The sequence below is a fragment of the Oncorhynchus kisutch genome, linkage group LG6, assembly GCF_002021735.2.
Source record: "Oncorhynchus kisutch isolate 150728-3 linkage group LG6, Okis_V2, whole genome shotgun sequence".
Lineage (NCBI taxonomy): Eukaryota > Metazoa > Chordata > Actinopteri > Salmoniformes > Salmonidae > Oncorhynchus > Oncorhynchus kisutch.
Window position 1 is genome coordinate 52386160 of NC_034179.2, and position 18954 is coordinate 52405113.

Genomic DNA, 18954 nt, shown 5'->3' on the forward strand with positions numbered 1-18954 from the left:
TAATCCATTACGTGAAATAAACCCTGTTGTTCTCCTTCCATTTCTCTGTATTTCCCATCCCACTGAATTCAATCTGGGATGTTACAGTGGGTATTTCAGAGAGAGAGAGAGAGCGAAAGAGAGAGAGTGAGAGCGAGAGCGAGAGGAGGCAGAAATCCGTCCGCTCCCACATGCAACAGCCCACATCCTCCTCGGAATGAAGGGAAGGGAATAATGAAGACGGGCATTGGGCAACCCTGACATGCACCCACTAATCCTCCTCCCTTCATGCCATCCTCTGTTTCCCCTCCTTTTAGTTAGCTCCCTTAGCCACTGTTGTCGGCCTGCATAATTAAAAGCTCAGGAATTGTTTTGGGGATCAGCTTTAGCATAGCTGCTGATGCAAACCGCTTGGCCTAGAAAGCACCTTACTTGTTCTTGGGTTAATTTTCCTCTCTGCTTCCTCTCTTTCCTCTCTGCGGGAACTCTTATGTAAGGCAGCGAGACAGCACAGGGAGGAGAGACAGTGAGCCCAGTATTTTTGGTTTAAAATCGGAGTTCTTAAGCTGAATTGTCTAAGATCTTCCATGGTTACAGGGTTTCTCATTAAATGCAATCATCCCTGCTGAAGAGCAACACAGTGATTTGACAAGTCTCTTTCGATACAGTATGTTTGACCATTGACAACTCGCTATACTTTTCTCAATTATTTTCTCAGATAAAACGAACAGATATACTGTAGCTTGCAGGATAGCCAATTAGAGTCCTCGATGACATGATGCATTGGGAGAGCAGAATGATGACACTCCATCTCTAGTCAGCGTGAGCAGCGACACCTATTCTCACCTCTGTACCTCCCACTGTGGCTTGCTGAAATGACTCGCTGTCCAGTCACAGGCACACGGCGCTAACACTTCATATATGAAATAACTGTGAGCGGCTCCTTCACACTCAAGCCTGTAAGACGTAGCTTGATTAACCTTCTAATCGTACACGGTGTCAGTGGAGTGGCGTGGCTATCTCTGCTCTCCACCACGAAGGTAGCGGGACAGGCCAGTAGCTCACCGCAGAGCATTTCTTATTCCAGCTTCAGCTTTTTACTGTTAGAACCTTTTGAGACTTATCCAGAGTCAGAGTTGATTGGCTTTTGATATGTTCTAGTGGAGGTATTGATCTTACATCACTACAGTGCTATATGTGTACTGTGTAGTAAGGTGAACAGAAATACATCAGTCAGACATCCACATATAATTGCCACTCATCCATTTATCTAACAGAGACAAATCTAGGTTTGTGTGTTCATTTCCCAGTGCACAATATTCACATCAGATAGGAGAGCACAGTGTTCAGTGTCCTTTGCCCAACATCCAGCTGGGCCCATCAGTGACAGAGAGACAGCACCATGAGACAGCCACATGAGACAGCCACATGTGACCACTACAAATAAATAAATAGAGCAAGCTCCGTCGGTGCTGCATCCCGAACAGCACACCGAGAGTAGCACTGGGGGTAATTTAAACCCACTTTCATTTGTCACTCCGCCTCATCCGTTGCATCGGCCATTTTCGAACGCTGTGAAAGAACAGGTGGGGAGATTATTGCTCCACAATGAGCGGCAGAAGACAGTATGTTGTCAATTCCCAATGCTTCCCTGTGACAAGCAGACAAGATGCAGCAGCCTATGTGTATGTGCATAGGGCTGCGGCTATGGCCTGAAGGCTATACATGCCGGCTCATTGTTCACTGTCGACACCACTGAATCAGTACATAACTACTGTAGTCTAACCACAGGGAATTCATTACATGCCTGCCTTCCCCTTGACATTTGGAGCACTATCCCTAATTGCATGATAAGCAATATCTGCATCATTAATAACAGTGTAAGCAGTAAATCATTAGTGTTTGTCACTGTGTGTGTGATTGCTGTTAAATGAGCATGAGGGTATAGCTCAGCTAGAGTCCCCCCAGCCATGCTATGCTAGGCTATGGAAGGCGCCTATCCAGTATACAGTAATAGCAGCACTCTGTCAGACTGTCTGTGTTCCCTTAAGGCTCGGCACCCTCCTCTGCTCACCCACTTCCCCCAGCTAGGCCAATCTCACACTTAGTAACCATGGGTACGCCCCATAGGAATTTCTTGGGTACAAAATGCTGTAAAACCTGTTTGTTTTTTGCTGGGTTTCAAAACAACTTCCAATACTTTCAGTGGTTTTCCAAAAATGAGCCCTGAAATGAGTTCTAAGGCCAGCTGATTTTTACAGCTGTGAATCCAAGGGTTTTCAGCTGGTTCTCATCAAAGACATATCAAGAGTGGAGGGAATGAGGTGGTGAGAGAGAGAACGAGAGATAGAGAGGGGAAAGGAGAGACATAGCGTGAGCATGGGGCAAAAAACTGAGAGGTGGAGTGGGAAGGAGAGATTGCAGAGGAGGTACAGCAAGCAATGCATGATAAACAAGACAGGATATATGTGATGTGGAGGAGGGTGAGAGAGAGAGCAATTAGGATGTGCAGACTGTGGCGGATAAGTGATGCATAAGTCTTTGAGAAAGCAACAAAAAAATGAAAGAACTTGTACAGACAGTGTCGAAACTTGGCAGAGAAGCATGATTCAGCAGACGTGAGTCTTACTGGTGAAGAACAGGTTTAATTCTGGTACTATAAAGTCTCACTCAACTCCAGCCCAACTACCTCAGCACACAGGCTTAGGGAATTGACACTGAGACTGGCTGGAGCCAGGGTTTATCAAAAGTGATTCTAGAGCAGGTTGAAGTTCTATGAACAAATGTTAATTGATTGACAGACATTGTATATTTCGATCCCCCTTTCTAAATGCAAGCGAGAGAAAAATAATTCCCATGTTCACATGCCTGATAATAGTGACTGATAATGACAGCCATTATCGTCAAATGCCAAGGTAGGAGCACAGCTAAGTCACACTTTTTAACACATGCTAGTTAACTAGGCTCACGTCTTGGCAGTTGTTCAGATTCTCCATGGCAGCCTCTTCAAAGTCCCAACTACAGTGACTTGCGAAAGTATTCATCCCCCTTGGCATTTTTACTATTTTGTTACCTTAGAACCTGGAATTAAAATATATTTTGGGAGGGATTTATATCATTTGATTTGTACAAAATGCCTACCTCTTTGAAGATGCAAAATATTTTTTATTGTGAAACAAACAAGAAATAAGACAAAAAAAACGGAAAAGTTGATCGTGCATAACTATTCACCCCCCAAAGTCAATACTTTGTAGAGCCACCTTTTGCAGTAATACAGCTGCAAGTTTCTTGGGGTATGTCTCTATAAGCTTGGCACATCTAGCCACCAGGATTTTTGTCCATTTGTAAAGGCAAAATATCTCCATCTCCTTCAAGTTGGATGGGTTCCGCTGGTGTACAGCAATCTTTCAGTCAAACCACAGATTCTCAATTGGACTGAGGTCAGGGCTTTGACTAGGCCATTCCAGGACATTTAAATATTTCCCCTTAAACCACTCGAGTGTTGCTTTAGCAGTGTGCTAGAGGGTCATTGTCCAGCTGGAAGGTGAACCTCTGTCCCAGACTCAAATCTCTGGAAGACTGAAACAGGTTTCCCTCGAGAATTTCCCTGTATTTAAGCACTATCCATCATTCCTTCAATTCTGACAAGCTTCCCAGTCCCTGCCGATGAAAACCTTCCCCACAGCATAATGCTGCCACCACCATGTGTCACTGTGGGGATGTAATTCTCAGGATGATGAGAGGTGTTGGATTTGCGTCATAGCGTTTTCCTTGATGGCCAAAAAGCTCTCATCACCCTGAGTACCTTCTTCCATATGTTTGGAGAGTCTCCCACATGCCTTTTGGTGAACACCAAACGTGTTAGCTTGCTTCTTCTTTAAGCAATGGCTTTTTTTCCGACCACTCTTCTGTAAAGCCCAGCTGTGTGGAGTGTATGGCTTAAAGTGGTACTATGGACAGATACTCCAATCTCCGCTGTTGGAGCATTGCAGCTCCTTCAGGGTTATCTTTGGTCTCTTTGTTGCCTCAGATTAATACCCTCCTTGCCTGGTCCATTAGTTTTGCTGGGCAGCCCTCTCTTGGCAGGTTTGTTGTGGTGCCATACTCTTTCCATTTTTTAATAATGGATTTAAATAGTGATTTGTGGGATGTTCAAAGTATCTGATATTTCTTTATAACCCAACCCTGATCTGTACTTCTCCACAACTTTGTCCCTGGCCTGTTTGGAGAGCTCCTTGGTCTTCATGGTGCAACTTGCTTGTTGGTGCCCATTGCTTAGTGGTGTTGCAGACTCTGGGGCCTTACAGAACATACAGTTGAATTCGGAAGTTTACATACACTTAGGTTGGAGTCATTAAAACTCATTTTTACAAATATCTTGTTAACCTCTCTGGGAAATGTGGGATGGTAGCATCCCACTTGGCCAAAAGCCAGAGAAAATGCAGAGCGCCTTTTGTAATACAACTTTAGGTATTTTTTTAAGTAAATAATTGAGAAAATTGAAGACGGAATGATCCGTGTTCAATACAGGAAGAAAAAAAACTGACGCTAGCTTTCTGGTCATGCGCCTCTATCAAACAGTACACATGAAGTGACCCTCGTTCAAGATGGCCATACTTCTTCATTACACAAAGGAATAACCTCAACCAATTTCTAAAGACTGGTGACATCCAGTGGAAGTGGTAGGAACTGCAAGCAAGTTCCTTAGAAATCTGGATTCCCAAGGAAACCCCATTAAAAAGAGAGTGATCTCAAAAAAATACATATTTGAATGGTTTGTCCTCGGGGTTTCTGTTATACTCACAGACATGATTCAAACTATTTTAGAAACGTCAGAGTGTTTTCTATCCAAAACTACTAATAATATGCATATCTTATCTTCTGGGGATGAGTAGCAGGCATTTGAATTTGGGCATGCTTTTCATCCAAAATTCCAAATACTGCCTCCTTATCCTAGAGAAGTTAACAAACTATAGTATTGGCAAGTCGGTTAGGACATCTAATTTGTGCATGACAAGTAATTTTTCCAACAATTGTTTACAGTGAATTATAAGTGAAATAATCTGTCTGTATCACAATTCCAGTGGGTCAGAAGTTTACATACACTAAGTTGACTGTGCCTTTAAACAGCTTGGAAAATTCCAGAATATGATGTAATGGTAGAAGCTTCTGATAGGCTAATTGACATCATTTGAGTTAATTGGATGTGTACCTGTGGATGTATTTCAAGGCCTACCTTCAAACACAGTGCCTCTTTGCTTGACATCATGGGAATATCAAAAGAAATAAGCCAAGACCAAATGCCTGAAGGTACCACGTTCATCTGTACAAACAATAGTATGCAAGTATTAACGCCATAGGACTATGCAGCCGTCATACCGCTCAGGAAGGAGATGCGTTCTGTCTCCTAGAGATTAATGTACTTTGGTGTGAAAAGTGCAAATCAATCCCAGAACAACAGCAAAGGACTTTGTGAAGATGCTGCAGGAAACAGGTACAAAAGTATCTATATCCACAGTAAAACAAGTCCTATATCGACATAACCTGAAAGGCCGCTCAGCAAGGAAGAAGCCACTGCTCCAAAACCGCCATAAAAAAGCCAGACTATGGTTTGCAACTCCACATGGGGACAAAGATTGTACTGTTTGGAGAAATATCCTCTAGTCTGATGAAACAAAAATAGAACTGTTTGGCCATTGGTCAGGAAGTTAAAGCTTGGTCGCAAATGGGTCTTCCAAATGGATAATGACCCCAAGCATACTTCCAAAGTTGTGGCAAAATGGCTTAGGGACAACAAAGTCAAGGTATTGGAGTGGCCATCACAAAGCCCCGACCTCAATCCTATAGAACATTTGTGGGCAGAACTGAAAAGGTGTGTGCGAGCAAGGAGGCCTACAAACCTGACTCAGTTACACCAGCTCTGTCAGGAGGAATGGGCCAAAATTCCACCAACTTATTGTGGGAAGCTTGTGGAAGGCTACCTGAAATGTTTGACCCAAGTTAAACAATTTAAATGCAATGCTACCAAATACTAATTGAGTGCATGTAAGTTTCGGAACCACTGGGAATGTGATGAAAGAAATAAAAGCTGAACTAAATAATTCTCTCTACTATTATTCTGACATTTCACATTCTTAAACTAAAGTGGTGATCCTAACTGACCTAAGACAGGGAATTTTTACTAGGATTAAATGTCAGGAATTGTGAAAAACTGAGTTTAAATGTATTTGGCTAAGGTGTATGTAAACTTCCAACTTCAACTGTATACTGAGATCATGTGAAAGATCATGTGACATTTAGATTGCATATTGGTGGACTTTGTTTAACTAATTATGACTTCTGAAGGTAATTGGTTGCACCAGATCATATTTAGGGGCTTCATAGCAAAGGGGGTGAATACATATTTTTTTTCACTTCACCAATTTGGACTATTTTGTGTTTGTCCATTAGATTAAATAAAAATCCATTTAAATTGCAGGTTATAATGCAACAAAATAGGAAAAATGCCAAGGGGGATGAATATTTTGCAAGGTACTGTAGGACCAACAAGAGGTACACCAAAAGTTTTAGTGGCCCCCACTACTAACAGTGTGTGCAACACTACTCACACGTCATATGACTGTAATGGGCAAGCAGGTGGACCTCTGGTGCTGCACTGTATAATGATACTCCTGCCACACAGACTGTACTGTACAGTGGATATGACAGCCTGCACTTCTAATGAGCCATGACAGGCCTTTTTGAGCAGAGCAGACAAGTGGGAGCCTCCAACCATTAGAAGTCAAGTTGGTAAAGTCCTGTTGAGTCTGCAGTGTGAACTTACTGCCATTGGTGCTAGGGACATTAATATGTATGCTCCAGTTTAACTGTCGAATACCCTCTCTTGATCTGTCTAATTAAAAGCAGAATGCCATTTGTAACTTATGTGGCAATAACGTGGTCACTTACATACACCAAGGGTGCCCCAAAAAATTATGAATGTTTAATGATTTAGTTCATGTGTGACATCATATGTGACTGACAATTGTATTAACCCAGTGTTTCCAAATCCAGCCAATCAATAAAAGATGCAGACAAAGTGCAAAAGCAATTAGGTGTTACAGTATGGTCCTAGAAGGACAAAACACAACAACCACATGTGTCTGTGTGTCCAGAAAGACTGTCAATACCTTGTTCTATAAGATTAATACAACAACAAAAATGTTTTAGGATGAGAGTGAGGCTCGAGATCGAAACACAGGATGACCTCATTTGCTTTCAAACAGATTTCAAGAATAGTGCTTCCTGAAAGCCTGTGTGTGCTGGAATCTCCAACCAACGCAATTAATCCACTAAGGCAAATGATTAAAAACACTAACATTTCCAATCTGAACCGCAATTGCCTTTTAAATGGAACGTGCCGCCATTTGTTTCATTAACTTTAATAATGAAAGAGGGCGTGCTGCATGTACATGGAAGAGGTTTATCACTTTATTGCAAAGTTGCTGAAATTAAAAATGGGCATATCAAAGCTCAGAGGCAGCCATTAAGACAATTGCTGGCTGACTAAACATGACAAAGCTCCCCTTAGCTTGTGACTCATTTGTGTAATGGAGGAGATGGTCATGTGACATGGCCCGCCACATGTCTCTTCGCTGGTAAAAATCAACATGGCAGCGTTATGGGTTGTAACAGACAGGAACTCCCCACCCACTCACTTAAGCTGCCACATAAAGTGTACAGTGTACAAAACATTAGGAACACCTGCTCTTTCCATAACATAAGACTGACGAAGTGAATCTAGGTGAAAGCTATGATCCCTTATTGATGTCACTTGTTAAATCCATGGCAATCAGTGTAGATGGGAAGGAGACAGGTTAAAGGTTGATTTTTAAAGGTTTTTTTTTTGAGACAATCGAGACATGGATTGTGTATGTGTGCCATTGGGAGGGTGAATGTGCAAGACAAAATATTGAAATGTCTTTGATTGGGGTATGGTACAGTAGTTGGTGCCAGGAGCACCGGTTTGTGTCAAGAATTGCAACGCTGCTGGGTTTTTCACACTCTATAGTTTCCAGTGTGTACCAAGAATGGTCCACCACCCAAAGGACATCCAGCCAACTGGACACAACTGTAGAAAGCATTGGAGTCAACATGGCCAGCATCCCTATGGAACGCTTTTGACACCGTGTAGTCCCTGCCCCAACGAATCGAGGCTGCACTGATGGAAAAATGGTGTGCAGCTCAATGTTAGGAAGGTGTTCCTAATGTTTTGTACACTCAGTGTATCCAATAATAATACACTTCACTAGAATTAATTAGGTAAGGCGCAGAGGGTAATCTTCAAAATTGTCATACCAAACATGCAAGAGCCTCACCGTAAAAAAAGGTAATATACCAGTATGTGGAGGGTAATATAACCACAGAGATTATTACGTAAGAGACCCATAATTGACTCTCCCCTGAGTTTCACATACTGAGGAAGTCAGCAAATTGGTTTCAATTTCACTTTTCAATTAATGTATGAGTCCAGTGTCTTTTCGACACAATCAGCAAAATAGTTTTCTCTGAGTCAAACACAGAGTATGCGGAACAGAAGTTCCCCTGAGAACCATGTCTGGAATACACAGAGGCAGTGGGCCATTCTTGTTCTATCATCACCAAGGCTCCTGAGAATACACCCTCCAGAGAGTATTGACATCAAGACCACTGTAGTTTGTTGATCACAACATCACTAGAAAACAACAGTGCCTAGAGCAGCCACAGACCTTGGAGAGCGAGATGTAAGCGCGTGAAATGATCTAAAACGTTTGTCGTCTCCACGCCAGTCATGTTCATCAGCCACACATCCAAAAAGGCAAGGAACCAATCCTCACCATTATTATCACCACCGCCATCATCAACACTATTAGATGTCCTTCACATTTGCATTGATAGTCAACTCATTATTAGCATACATATAAACAATCTAATTGATATTCTACTTTCTTAGTAAACGTAATATTAGGCGTATGACTGGATATACAATTGATCCCAAACTCTACAGGGACGTACATAACGAATTATGTAGAATGCAGTATGCGTTGCTGTTGATCTCTGGTGTCTACCCACACTCTCTTGTGAATTCCCTCCGCATATACTTGTCCCTGAATGATGCATGAACCGAGCATATGCAATGTATACAAAGCCAGTGGGTCTGCCTGTGTCTGTACTCTGTTTTGTTGATGGGCCCAGAGCAGTTAGTTCCCATGGCTGTCAGTTGGAACAGGCAGGTTAAATAGGTCAAAGGCTTTTGAGTGAAAGGGACCCAAGAGACCATTACAGGGCAACTGAACTGAAAATGAAACAATTTGCCATGTAACAGGCCACATGGCAAAGCCTGACTAATGAAAAAAAAAAAAAAAAAACATTTTTCCAGGAAATGTAATTCATGGCAGTTTCGGTTTTTGCATGTTGCTGTATAAAGGATTACTTAGTATTATTACGACTTTCAACAGCCGTAGGTGAAAAATGTGTGTCATGTCTCAGGCAAGGTTACCTGCTAATCACGTGAATAATGTTAATCGAATAGATTAAGGGGAAAGAAGCCAAATCTATTTGGCCTTTCTGTGAAACTGCTCTTCCACTTACTTGTTCATTTCTAAAAGACACTGCTTGACAAACAATTAGCTATACACTAGCCTGTGAAGATCGGGATTTGCTCGCTTAGTCACGTCAATGAGACAGGATTTGAAAGGATGGCTTCGTGAGATTGTACACATGAGTGTCACATTTCCAGAGCACAGACTCGCCCAGCCAGGATGGATGATCCAGCATCAACATGCATGGCATCTTTTATTTCATTGTATCTCAAATCTATTAAAATGACAAGACTGGTTTCCCCGCCATACATAGCACTTTACAACAGCATCTAGTTTGAAATGTCTTCTACATCCCTTAGGGAGATAACATATATTGCATTTTGTCCAGTACTTAGCGCAGTCATTTCTCAGGGGAAAATTTCACACACATTACTGCGCTAAGCTAGATAATATATGCTAACTAACCTTAGGGGGATATTAACTCTGCATTCTTAAAGGTTAGGCATTAACTCAGAATGGTTGGAACCAGAGACAACATGCAACCTTTAGAAGGAGAGGCAGACGCTTACAGTCATCCACCATCCCCTTCCACAATGCCACAGTGCTCACTATTGTCCCTAGAGGCCCATTTCCACGTCATCTCCCGATCAAATCAAATCAAATGTATTTGTATAGCCCTTCGTACATCAGCTGATATCTCAAAGTGCAGAAACCCAGCCTAAAACCCCAAACAGCAAGCAATGCAGGTGTAGAAGCACGATGTCCCCAGACATAGATGTACGTCGAATACTGACTAGTCCTGTGCTAGTGGTTGATGGTGCTGGTCAAAGTTAAAAGGAATGTGGTATATTGTATATCTTAACTGCATGCCCACATTCAGATACAAATCTCTCTGTTCAATATCACATACCCTTCCATTTCATGACCAGTTGTCTGGGACAGGGATGTTGTCTCGATGTGCCAAATAGTAGGCAAGTTCTCTGTATTTGAGGCTACTAAGCCCATTAAACTGGCCCGCGAGATGATTGATATGTTTAGCAAGCTCAGACTCCGTGTCATCAGGTAAGACTTGTGTGTCTCTGCTACTCTGTCAGAGCCTCTCTTTCACACAGGTTCATGTTCGTTTTCTTATGTGTCAATGTACCGCTTCAGTGTCATTCAGTCCATGTCTTCATCCATTACTGCTGCTCAAATGGACTTCTTCCCTTCTCTCACTTCCTTGGCTACTCTCTCAAGAACCTGTTTTAAGTGTGTTTACACACACGGTGCACAATACTATCGGCTCTGTAACAATAAAAATGCACTTGAGTTCATATGCATGACACTGCTAAAATACTATGCGTATTAGACATAAAACTGAGAAAACGTATTCATTATTTGTATGGGGTATGGTGGACATTGGCTTAACTTACCCCATGACCATAACCTCAACTTACCCCAAGACAAACATTTAGACTACATTAGCCCACAGAGCTAGAAATATGCACTTTCATACTAGGTTTAGGACATCATAATGTAGCTTATATTGTACATAACTGATGTACAAAACAATCTTATAACGATCTACTTTGGTTTAGATACAAGCATCATGAAACCTAGGAGACACTGGGGTAAATTAAGCCATTTTCTATATTAGGCATCACCCCATCAAGGGAAATATAGTATTATTTCTAAGAAATAAATCTACATATACACTGAGTGTATAAAACATTAAGAACACCTGCTCTTTTCATGACATCGACTGACCAGGTGAATCCAGGTGAAAGCTCTGATCCCGTATGTTTATAAATTGTTAAATCCAGTTCAATCAGTGTAGATGAAGGGGAGTAGACAGGTTAAAGAAGGATTTTTAAGCCTTGAGACAATTGAGACATTGTGTATGTGTGCCATTCAGATTGTGAATGGATTTAAGTGCCTTTGAACGAGGTATGGTAGTAGGTGCCAGGCACACCAGTTTCAGTGTGTCAAGAACTGCAATGCAGCTGGGTTTTTCACACTCAACAGTTTCCCGTGTGTATCAAGAATGATACACCATCCAAAGGACCTTCAACCACCTTGACACAACTGTGGGAAGCATTCGAGTCAACATGGGCCAGCATCCCCATGTCCCGATGAATTGAGGCTGTTCTGAGAGCAAAAGGGGATGCAACTCAATATTAGGCCATCCTAATGTTTTGTACACTCAGTCTATTTCAGGATGTTGTGTATCCCTGGAAATAATCAGTTACAGTTTTGAAAACATAGCTTGTCCAAAGAAATTAACATCACAGTTTTGAATACATAGCTTGTCAAGGGACAAAGTGGTCTCTTGGCACAACTTAGCCCAACTTAGTATGGGGTAAATTGAGCCAATGGGACAGGGTAAGTTGAGGCGCCTCCAAATTTCTGTACTGAATGAAATATTACCCATATCTTTTTAAAACCATGTCTATCGTGATTTCCCAAACACAATTCAAAACAATCACAATCACTTTTTCTATTTAAATCATTTTAAACATAGTTTAACACATGCTTAACACCTAACAAATGCTTTGTAACAATTTGTAATTTTTTAAACATAGGCCAGGCCCTGGTGTTACCTCATATCCCAGCGATAAGGCCTTGCATTACACTTGGGTAGAAAACACCTCAATTTGCTCAACTTGCTATTGGCTCAACAATTGGCTCAACTTTACCTCATGGCCAATGGCTCGATTTATCCTAAGACAAACATTTTGACTATATTACTCCACACAGCTACAAGGATGCACTATCATGCTAGATTTAGGACCTTATATTGAAAATGATAAAGAACCCAAATGATGTATAGAACAATCTGTAAATTACCTACTTTGGTTTAGATACCAGAATCATGGAACCTCTAACACAATATATTCATTTGATTTGGTTTCTTCCTTTACCGACTGCATGAAATGATGACCTCTTCCTAAATACTTGGTGACATGATTCATGTTTTGTATGGTTGCTTAGAAACAATGGGTGGCTCAATTAACCCTTTGGTTCAACTTAACCCACTCTCCCCTTTCAGCTTCATGTGTCATCTCAGGAACACTCAGACTACAATATTTTAAACTTATTGCAATAAATGTGTCCAACTATGCCAACATAAACACACCTTGGGTAAATTTTGCTCCACGTTGTATCTCTCAATCACTTAATCATACAGTATAGTAATCCTTTGATACAGCACAGTCTGTTCTTCACAGTTTTCTACAGATATGTCTGTGATATCTTGATCTCTACAGCTGCCATGAATCGACTGTGTTGAGTTTCAAAATGGAGGGCTCTGCATTCTGAGCACCTTCTCCAGCAATCAATAAGCTCCTCTTGACCTTTGTCTACATCAATAATGGTATTTCTGATTTTTGGAATAGGAGAAGAAGTTTGTCTCATCCTCAACAGAGTATTTCTTTCCCTGAGGACTCTGTTGGCATAGTCTTTTACAATAAAATGGCTCATTCAACAGTAATATTACTCAACTAGGAAGAAAAGAAAGAAAGAAAGAAAGAAAGAAAGAAAGAAAGAAAGAAAGAAAGAAAGAAAGAAAGAAAGAAAGAAAGAAAGAAAGGAGAGAGAGAAAGCGAGAAATAGAGAAAGAAATTAGTTTAAATGTAGGAAAACACTGCAGTAGATTCTATCATGAAAAAAGATTAACTAGCTGCATGGAGTTGAAGTTGCTCTATTTAATTTGTATTATGTGTGTGTTTATCTCTGAATCATATGAACCCCAAGCAACATTAGGTGCATGACCTTCCCTCCAACCTAACGGACACGGCCTCTCCAAATAGCAGGTTGTTAATGTTAGGACACTTTCTCGCACTTTCTCTTCGCCCAGCCTCACATCTAACCTTTTCTCTCCTCCCAGGGCTCTGGATGGAAGAACATCCAGGAGCAGAAGACCTTTTCGGGGAATGTGCATTCAAACACAGGCCCATTATATACCTGGCACGCTGGATCAACATACGTTACGTGACTCAGTAACCACGGCGAATTCAAACCAGAGGACAGACGGCACCTGGGGCCTTTGTTCCACAGACCAAGCACATCACCACGGAGCTCCCTTCCCTGGCTCTAATGAGTTAACATTGTCCGAGGCAGGTAGAGGAGCTGCTAAAGACATGGTGCTGCTGGAGTACAGTGGAGGAGGGTGGGAGAGGATGAGTTGTCGGTAAGACTTAAAAAAACGTCACCCTCACTCAGCCTCTTGTTAAAAGGGGTCCATTAAGGAAACACTACTGTCCCATCCCCTCCTTCCAGTCCACTATGTGAGCTTCTCTGGGGAAGTAGTGAGGCTTATGCATTCAACCAACTATGTGGCCTGAATCTAAACAGAAGAAGAAACCATCTGTATCCCATCTATGATTTTAAGAGGAGCTAAAAGCTTGGGGGAGCTGAGATAAAAGAGGAGGCACCACAGAGTAGTGATGGGGGGAAAATGTATACAGTTACATATTGCGGTACTATTTCTGACAATATTATACTGATCATTTGACTCAAAGTATTGATTTTAAAATATATAATCAAAAGAAATTAACAACTTTTTGGAAGAGCACAATCCCTCTCCTATTTCTACTTCCGGCTTTGTGGATTAGCGCAACGTGATAATAGTCGCTGAGCATATTTGTTGAAAGCATTAAAGGTCAAATCATTATCTAAAACAATAACCCAGGTGGAGATTAAACATGCTGACGCATAACAAAGGCCAACGTCTTGTCATCACATAGGGGTCGTCCACATTGCCACAGGCAGCTGCTTGCCATGACGTAGCCTTCAGTTCATGGTGCGTTGGCCACTCGCTTTGTGGCGACACAGTGAAAAGCACTGTTTAATCTGGACGAAGGCATGTAGGAGTCAGAGCCAGACAAATCGAAATGTGGAGGGCACTAGACCAGTGATCTACGTGTTTACTCTCTCTGGCTTTCCTTCTGACATCATGCAAATGCATGCTAATTTGGATGACAGGGGCAACTTCCACGAGTAACATCTTGTAAATCATACATCTTGTTTTATACAATAAACCCAACTGGAATTACAGTTGGTGTGGGGGATGACTATGATGACAACAGTTTAAACTAAAGCCTATGGGTATTTGTGCCGAAAACAGTCAATTGTGTGCTCTTAACCTCGTATCACGATGAGTCCCATTACCACTGGGAAACACCATTTCAACAACCAGTAGAGTTGAAATGTACCTGAGCAAAGCTAGACCTTTGTGTGTGTCTGCTATTTCATCACAAATGCAGTCGTTGTACGCAAACTCAGCAGTAATCTAAATACATGCATTTATAATCTTATTTATATTTATTATAATAATAGCAGTTTCAGTGTCATGTAAAAAAAAAAGGCCTTTATTGGTCTACGACAATGGAGGCGTATGTTTTCTCGTAACACGTGTCAAATCTGAGAAATGACAACACAACTGAGAACACACTAATAGCAGAGATTAGCAGAGATATTGATATGACTGGAAGCATAACAACGGGATTTTTATCCAAAACATACCCAAGGGTTTGGTGGAGGGACCTTTCCTCTCAGTCAAAGCCTGGAAAACCTGTCACCCTTTACATTGATGTGCAGTTCTGACTAAGTAGCACTAGGGGATGCTCTTGCATGAAGCAAAACTTGTCTCCAGCAGTATGCACTTCGTAAATTCCTTGAAACATTAGTATTTCCAGGCTACCACTACATGTAAACACATTACAAAGACTCAAACCACATTGTTCACTCTTCTCAAACACAGGTAAGTGACATGTCAACCAACCCCTTGTGTTCATCCCATAAGGCAGGAGCTTCCATAATCAACTGACATAAATTGAAATTCAGGTTACAACCTAAAACATGTTTTTAGGAAACATTCACAGTTGTGAAACTCTGTTATGGGTGGATTAGCAACAACATTGTAGGCCTATAGGTGTGAATTTAAAAACGTCGATAGTCATAGTAAAATGGGTTGTTGCCATTGAGATGACTTCTGACGGTTTTTGGATCGTTGCTACCCTATTATGCAAGCAATCACCGTATGTGTATTGACAATATCCAGCAGATCAATGCAGCTGTGAGAAGACGAAGTATTTTTTATAGCATCGGTTAGACTGGTAGCCTATTCCGTGCAGTGCGCTGGGGGGTTTCCTTTGGGAAAGACCGTGCGTGGAATATCAGAGCAATACCCACAAATCATTAGGAGAGGGTGATAATCGAGTACTTACCATATTGACTTCAGATACCATGTCTATGCTGGCTATGTCTATATTCATCCCCACTCCCACAGGGGGACCTGCAACAAATCAACAAAACGGACCGTAATGTTAACCATTTCATTATTTTGGGGGTTTATAAAATGAATACCATAAACCACAAATGTGTGATAACACTTTGAATTATAGCAACTGCGTGCCATCAACACTCGAGAGCAATCATTCATTGACTTGCTGTCAGCCAGATAACACGAAACAATATGGGCATTTAAAAATAAAAAAAACAGGTGCGCACGGTGCCTTTGATGTCCATCGCAAAACACCGTGCATGGTATTTATTGCGTCTAAAGTGCTTCCGAGGAAATTGAAAGTGTGGACCTATGTCCACACTTTTACACCTGAATAGAGAGATGAGCGCGTTCGTAAGGTAGCCTCGGCAAGACACAAATCGCCGACATAACACTGGGTTGGGGAATTGAAAATCACGTTTCATGACACTACAGTCAACATGTGTATCGTCGATTGAGCCTACAATGTAAAATACCCTTCTGGTATTGTGTTATAAAGTGCTCCTAATCCGTGTCGTTTAGCACATGTGGAACGAGGTGGCCAAATGTATCTATAGGCTACCTGGACAACCAGTGGGTAAACTATGTGCGTTTAACTTTTATAAAATGAGAAGGGATTTGCGCGATCCACCCAATTAGAGCAACAACTGGGTGTTATAGGGCTGACAACAGAAACGTCAATTAGAGTTTGTATTAAATTATTTCAATTACCTCCGAAATCCGGCCTCAAGCGAATGTCATATCCTTTCAACAGTCTATCCACAGTTTCTTTTACGATTGACATATTGCTAGGGTCATTGACACTAAAGAAAGAGAAGGAATACATTATTATATTTACAGGCTTCTGAAGGCATTTTTTAACTGTTTTCTACAGTTTTTCTACAGTACAGTGTAAAGCACAGCCATACAAAGTGAAGAGCATCTAAACTGACCACTTACCTTTGCGCACAGACCACGGCCACTATTACAGGAAAGGTCCAAACCCCAAAGCAGCTCATTTTTCTTATTCTCAACACCGCCATAGTTTTGATATGATTTTGGATTTCAGTGAAGACAGACGAGATCCAACTTATTCTGGCCAGTGCAGTAATTCCAGTGTGGGACGCATGCGCATTTCTTACCACAACATCAAGAAGCAGTGGCTGCTGATGCTGGTGGTAGAGCAATTTCCCTGCCAGAGAAAATGTTTTAATGGGCAAGCGAAGCTGACAAGTTAGTTAGAGGCAAACGGATGGATCTCACTCGCCCTTAAAGATTTTCTAAAACGTGTGAAACAAACGTAATATAGATAACACTTTACGTTCTTATTTTCCGTTCATATCGATGTTTATTCCACTTAGAAGGGATGTTTAAAAACGACAACATTAGCAATTAGGATGAGGTGTTGCATCGGCTACTTTATCTAACATCAATGTATGCTTCAACAGATTTGTGGTTGTTGCATGCTTCGACAGAACATTGGGAGGGACAACTATTTAACAGTGTGTGTGTGTGTGAGTGTGTGTACATAGTATGCGCGCACTCTGAGCTGTAGCTATACACGTTCTCTTATCTTTCGCCTCACGTTTTCTCTCTTTCACGGGCGAGAGAGAGAGAACGTTCGTAGCTACAGCTCAGAGTGCGCGTGATCCAAGATGTTTTGAGGCGCAGAATGATGAGCAGTAATATGTAATAATCGGATTATTTGTTAGTGGTGTGTTTAGAGGGGCAGGGCAGAGACGGGACATATGATTCGTTCCTTTGGAATTGATCAATATTCAGAATATGTAGGTCTAGATTGAAATCATTCGAACACAACATGTATAGGCTACATAAACCTATAATGTCAGAGCATTCGTGAAATAGTCAATGCCAGTTTGGAATTAGAAATTAGGCTACCCATGCGCTGGGCTGGATGTGCTCGCTCGCTTGCGCTCTCTCTCTCTCTCTCTTTCAAGGTGGGATGCTCCTCAAAGTTTTTATGACATGACTCAACTTCCCAATCAATTTCACCCATTGCACCTCTCCTACTGGTTCGGGTTTTTGACGCAAACTTGCAAAGGCGTGTTTAAATTGGTTTCATTACCACTCGCTGTTGCTCTTGCGTCAATAATGCGCCTCGAGGCCGATAGAATACACGAACAATAGCAAGTATGCTATACTTTTCAAATCAAGCGCTACCCACTCCTGAAACTGACATATGCCACGAGACCCCTGGACAATAGTCACAATTAATCAACATCCCTCTCATCTGTCATTCCTTAATAACCCACAATTAAGATATGTATCATTGAGCTACTAGCTGCCACGTGTGTAGACCTACATCAACATGATATTAGTGGACATTATTGGACAATTGAATGTTGAAGTCCCCTCTTGGGGTATATTTTGTTTCATATCGGTTTACTTGTAGCCTGGTTACTTGATTTGCTATGCATGAGATTATGTTTTTGGAAAGTAGCTGAATAACCCAGCTATTCTGAGATTGTAATTAGATAGAGAGAAACTCTTCCCTCAGTTAGACAAATAACCATCAGAACATCTGTCATTAAAACCATAGGCCTCAGTGGACAAACTTGTAAATAAACAACAAGGTCAAATTCAAAAGCTTTATTGTCCATTTGCTAAAAACTGACATGTGTATTTGGCTTCCATCGTGGTTTACATCAGATACATAAAAACACACCATGCACAATACAATAAAAATGGTTTGTTAAATTTTCACTAGTTCATTCATTCACTCATCTGTCGTTTGTTATCCATCATGAATGTACATAAACCCCTGTCTCAGCCACTACCCCTTCTAATAATTGTTCATTTGCTCTACACTTCTTAATAACATCTCAAGTATTCAACACTTGATCATGTTGCTTTCAGAGAGTTTATTTTCACGTGTTTCCTCTCCAAGGTCAAACCGACTTCCTCTCAGTACTAAGACTGAAGAGTATAGGTTTACAAGTGACTGACAGGTTACTGACTCTTCATAATCAAACACTCATCATATTTTCTCCCCCATGTCCAGTCAAACTGCATCACACCATGTATTGGAATACAGCGGTTTTTGGCTGTGTTTAAGTACAGGGTTTGTTTGCTGGCATGAAGGGTATTGATGGAGAGAGAGGCCAGTCTAGCCTGTTTGTGCAGAGAGCCTGTGGACACAGATAGCACACCACA

The 18954-nt window shown here is 41.4% G+C and overlaps 1 protein-coding gene across 1 annotated transcript in view; it reads right to left on the minus strand.

The window, feature by feature from the left end:
• The window catches only part of gabrb2b (gamma-aminobutyric acid type A receptor subunit beta2b), an 82937-nt gene extending 66011 nt beyond the window's left edge, over positions 1–16926 (minus strand). The window contains exons 1-3 of the mRNA XM_020484606.2: positions 16741–16926; positions 16513–16604; positions 15746–15813 (exon numbers count right to left, since the gene is read on the minus strand). Of these exons, the coding sequence (XP_020340195.1) occupies positions 15746–15813; positions 16513–16604; positions 16741–16823 (243 nt within the window). The 5' untranslated portion in view covers positions 16824–16926. The remainder of the gene's footprint in view (positions 1–15745; positions 15814–16512; positions 16605–16740) is intronic.
• Positions 16927–18954: the final 2028 nt, after the last annotated feature.